The 4,301-nt window shown below is 37.2% G+C and overlaps 1 protein-coding gene across 1 annotated transcript; it reads right to left on the bottom strand.

Annotated features, from left to right (window-relative positions):
- Window positions 1-204: 204 nt before the first annotated feature.
- On the bottom strand, window positions 205-3,396 carry Smp_175810 (hypothetical protein; the record flags this gene model as incomplete). Its single annotated transcript, XM_018794654.1, has 3 exons — window positions 205-745; window positions 3,089-3,259; window positions 3,299-3,396. 3 exons carry the CDS (start codon window positions 3,394-3,396, stop codon window positions 277-279), a joined length of 738 nt encoding a protein of 245 aa, XP_018647054.1. The 3' UTR covers window positions 205-276.
- Between the last annotated feature and the right edge of the window lie 905 nt (window positions 3,397-4,301).

Below are 4,301 nucleotides of genomic sequence, written 5' to 3' on the forward strand. Positions count from 1 at the left end.
AATGAACTGATTCCATATTTTGGTTAGACCACTTGTAACTTTCTTTCAAATATACTCCCACATTAACCATCTTCCTAATACAATTACTTTCATCTTTTTTTTCTTATTTTAGATGAGATCACTTTTCAAATGAAATAGTGAAGTGTTGTTATGTTGCTGACTCTCAACAACTAACTTTAAGTTCCGGACAAAATGTAACATTGTAGTCATCATAATTTGTATTTACCAATGTTTGTTTGTTTGTTTGTTTTTCAATATAAAGAACTACTGAACATTTCATTTTTTTGTGACCATAAACTTTTTCTTCTTTGGTTCAGCTAATAATTGTTGTTCAATTTCAAATTCATAAGTTAATCGAACTGTCGTATCAATTTGTTCACCATCTGGAGGTTCATATTCTTTAGTGGAGTCAATCAATTCCCCGTGTAGTTTTGGTGCAGTCATATATGGACCTACTATTGTTACATAATTCATTTCATTTTCTTTTGTTACCCTTGAGTTATCATCATTCAATGATTCTGATGATTGCGTTAGTTCAGGACAAGGTTGAATAGCCATTTTATACAAACTAGGAGATGTTTCGTATAACCATTTTAAAGCATTCTGTTGAGCAGCAATTGCTGAATTATACATGATTATTTCACGTTTTGCTACATTTTTTTGATAACGTGTCCAATTCTTCCAAATACCTATTCGTTCATCTAATTCCGTTTCACTAATGTCTATTAGTGGTCGTTGACGTAATCTGAAGGAATTACAAAGAAGAAGAAAACAACGGTGATAACTACGATAACATAGATGCATGTACAACGGAAGATTTTTAACTTAAGTTACAAGTTTAAAAATACTCTGGATTTTCTACAAACATCTTGAAAATAAACGTTGTTGTGGTCGCTAATCAACTTAATACAACAGGTTTATGCACTCAGCTTTGAGCTACATTGTTCATGAGTATATATGGGCTAGTCTTCTGACCACGATAAGCAACTATGCAGGCATGTTCGGGATGCGATTCTCTCCCTCGAAGTGCAAAATGTTACTTCAGGATTGGGTTGCATCGACACCTGAACTAATGATAGGGGGTGAAGTAGTTGAGCGTGTTGACCACTTCACTTATCTTGAGAGTCTCATTAGCCCTTGTGGTCTGGTGTGTGACGAAATCTCAGCACGGATACAGAAGGCTCGACTAGCTTTCGCCATTTATGGCGTAGGCGAGATATCCGTCTGGCAACAAAAGGACGAGTTTACTGTGCAGCAGTTCGTTCTGTCCTACTTTATGGCAGTGAAACATGGCCGGTAAGAGTAGAGGATATTCGTAGGCTACTAGTGTTCGATCATAGGTGTCTCCGAAGCATTGCTCGTATATCCTGGGACCACCGGGTAAGTAATGCAGTTGTTAGGAAACGGGTACTAGGTAATGATGGCAAATCGATTGATGAAGTAGTGAAACTTCATCAGTTGAGATGGCTGGGACACGTGTTACGTATGCCCAACCACCGACTACCCCGACGTACAATGTTTCATGATGTAGGAGTAGGTTGGAAGAAAGCTAGGGGCGGCCAGACCAAGACTCGGCACAAATCTATGAAGTCACTGACAAGTGGACTGAGCCATTCTGGTAGGTGTAGACTACCTGGTTGGGATTCGCGAGATGATAGCAATCGATGGTTGGAGACCTTGAATGACACGGCTCAAAATCGTTTGCAATGGCGAAGGTGCATCCACTCTTTGTGTTCTGCCAAATACTAATCTTCTGAATTCCTTATGCCCCTATCCTTTTTCTCTTTTCAAATTTGTTTCACTGTATTATACTCTTTCAATAACATCTTCAAACCCTAATCTTTCACATAAAGCTTATACTCTTACTACTTCTACCACTATGGGATTTGAATCGACAACTGCATCTCTGTGCTAATGTGGTATGGCAACTTGAACTGATGTACGTACGTACGAAGTTCTACGTTGTAAATGACTGACTGATATATGGGCTAGTGGTATTGTTCAGTTGCTCAAACTGAAATGTGTGGAACGAGATTCAAAAATGCGATGGCGATTGTCACCTTGAAGTCTTTAAATAATCACATATGGTAATCTGAATATCAACTAACCACTATATATCTCAATGTAGTCTGGTGTACAAGTAGTTTGGAAGAAAGCTAGGAGCGACCAAACCAAGATATAGCGTCAGTCCATGAAATCATTAACTTTTGGTTTGAGCCATATCAGTAGATACAAACTATCTGTTTAGGGTTTGGCCGATCGATGGTTAGAAACTCAGAATTGGTCACAACTTTGCTGATGTGTTGCTTTCATCTTGATCTAGATAGTAAGCCCTAGTATTCCTTGCTACATACATTTTTCTTTTGCCTTTTCGAATCGTATTTTCAATGCTTAGTCTTCCTCATTATCATTGGTATATTGTTTCGGCTCTTTAACGATTCCTGCTGTAAACTTTATTTCGTTGTGCCAATGTGATGAGGATATGGTATAACACACGCCAGGCTCTGTGTTGATCATACTTAATTGTTCATCTGTTTACTCGAAAATTCATTGATATCAATAAGTTGTCATTAGTTTTTTTTAAATACAAGGACTTCAGAGCGAACCTAGGTTGATATTCATAGCCTTGTTAATCTGGGATATCGTTGCTCAAATTATTTACACACGACATTTTATAAGTAGTCGTTTGTGTTGGATGAACTCTGTACATTTTAAACTTTACCAATGATAGTGGGAGTTTTTAGGGTTATATTAATTTTAAGGATAACCTTTTTAAAACCCTCCTCTAGTTTATGGTAAAACTGGAGATTTGTGCGAGACATTGCTACAGCTACACCCTAGTTAACCAACAGTACGATTCCATCGCCAGACTTTGGGTTTTACTGTTCTCCCAGCTGACCTGCCTGGCATGATAAGACTTCATGAAGCAAATATTCTAACTCAATTGGGTCGTTCCAATAGGTAAGCCAGTCAGTATATTTTCTACATAAAGTAGATGAGTACGTTTTACAGTTTGACAAATTGACATTGAACGACTCTTTCAATGTGCTAAGGGAAACTGGATATCTAAATTTCTAAAATAGCTTACTTTATTTCTTTCTTTAATTGACGATCTCCTTCAATATCTTCAATTGGTTTCAATGTTCGATCGAGACGATTAAGACGTTTGATTTCTTTTTCAATTCTTTTAACTTTTCTACTTATTTGAATTTGGGTATCAGCTACACCAACTCTTTTCTTCTTTTTTAAAGGTTCTGCCCTAAATAATTCAACTACCTTTGAAATTTGCATAACCTACATAGTAATTGATGTTGTATGCAGTCCAGCAAAATGATTGATAGTTCTTGGCTGAATAAATAAACTTTGCACAAACAAGCTATTTATTGTGATTATCATACCACTAGAAAAATTTATCCGTACCTTGTTAAACTCTTTAACATGTCTTTTTATATTTCTTAGTAATAAACCGCACTGGTACCCAGCTGATAAATATCTAAATAATATTAACGTTTAGTGAAACATTTTAAGCATATCAGGTTGTCTAAAACTCCTTAAAAGCAAATACAAGAAAAATATTGTAAACAGTGCAGTCTCACGTAACATTTAGATATTTAAGAGAAGATGGACTAGTTGGTATGCCTGGTATTTAACTTATAAACTCCTTCGATTTCAGTTCTAAATTAACGAGGAAGAGCAGCTGGTCCAGATGGATTGGCTCCAGAGGTCTTTAAATATGGTGGTCCAATTTTAGCGATTAGGTTGACTAATATTCTGGCTAAAATCTGGGAGACGGATGTAATCCCATCCGACTGGTCACAATCACTTATTGTCCCAATATATAAAAAGGGGTCAAAATCATCCTGCGATAACCATAGAGGGATTAGTCTGACTAACATAGTATCTAAAATACTAGCCTCAATAATTATCAGGCGCCTAACTAAGACTCGTGAACTGCAAACACGAGAAAATCAGGCTGGCTTCAGACATGGTCGTGGCTGTATCGACCACATATTCACCATTCGTCAAGTTTTAGAGCACAGACACGTTTATCGGCGTCCGACAATGATAGTTTTTCTTGACTTGAAAGCAGCATTTGACTCTGTAGACCGAGAGGTTCTGTGGCAGTGTCTGTCATTGAAAGGTGTACCTGAGAAGTACATAAACCTTGTGAAGGCTCTTTACTCGAACACTATCAGTCGAGTGAGAGCTTATGGCGAACTGTCATATGATTTTACAACCTCAAGTGGTGTACGTCAAGGCTGTCCACTATCCCCTTTTGTTTAACTTCATTATAGACCTGT

This window comes from Schistosoma mansoni (genome assembly GCF_000237925.1).
Source record: "Schistosoma mansoni, WGS project CABG00000000 data, supercontig 0184, strain Puerto Rico, whole genome shotgun sequence".
Classification (NCBI taxonomy): Eukaryota; Metazoa; Platyhelminthes; class Trematoda; order Strigeidida; family Schistosomatidae; genus Schistosoma; species Schistosoma mansoni.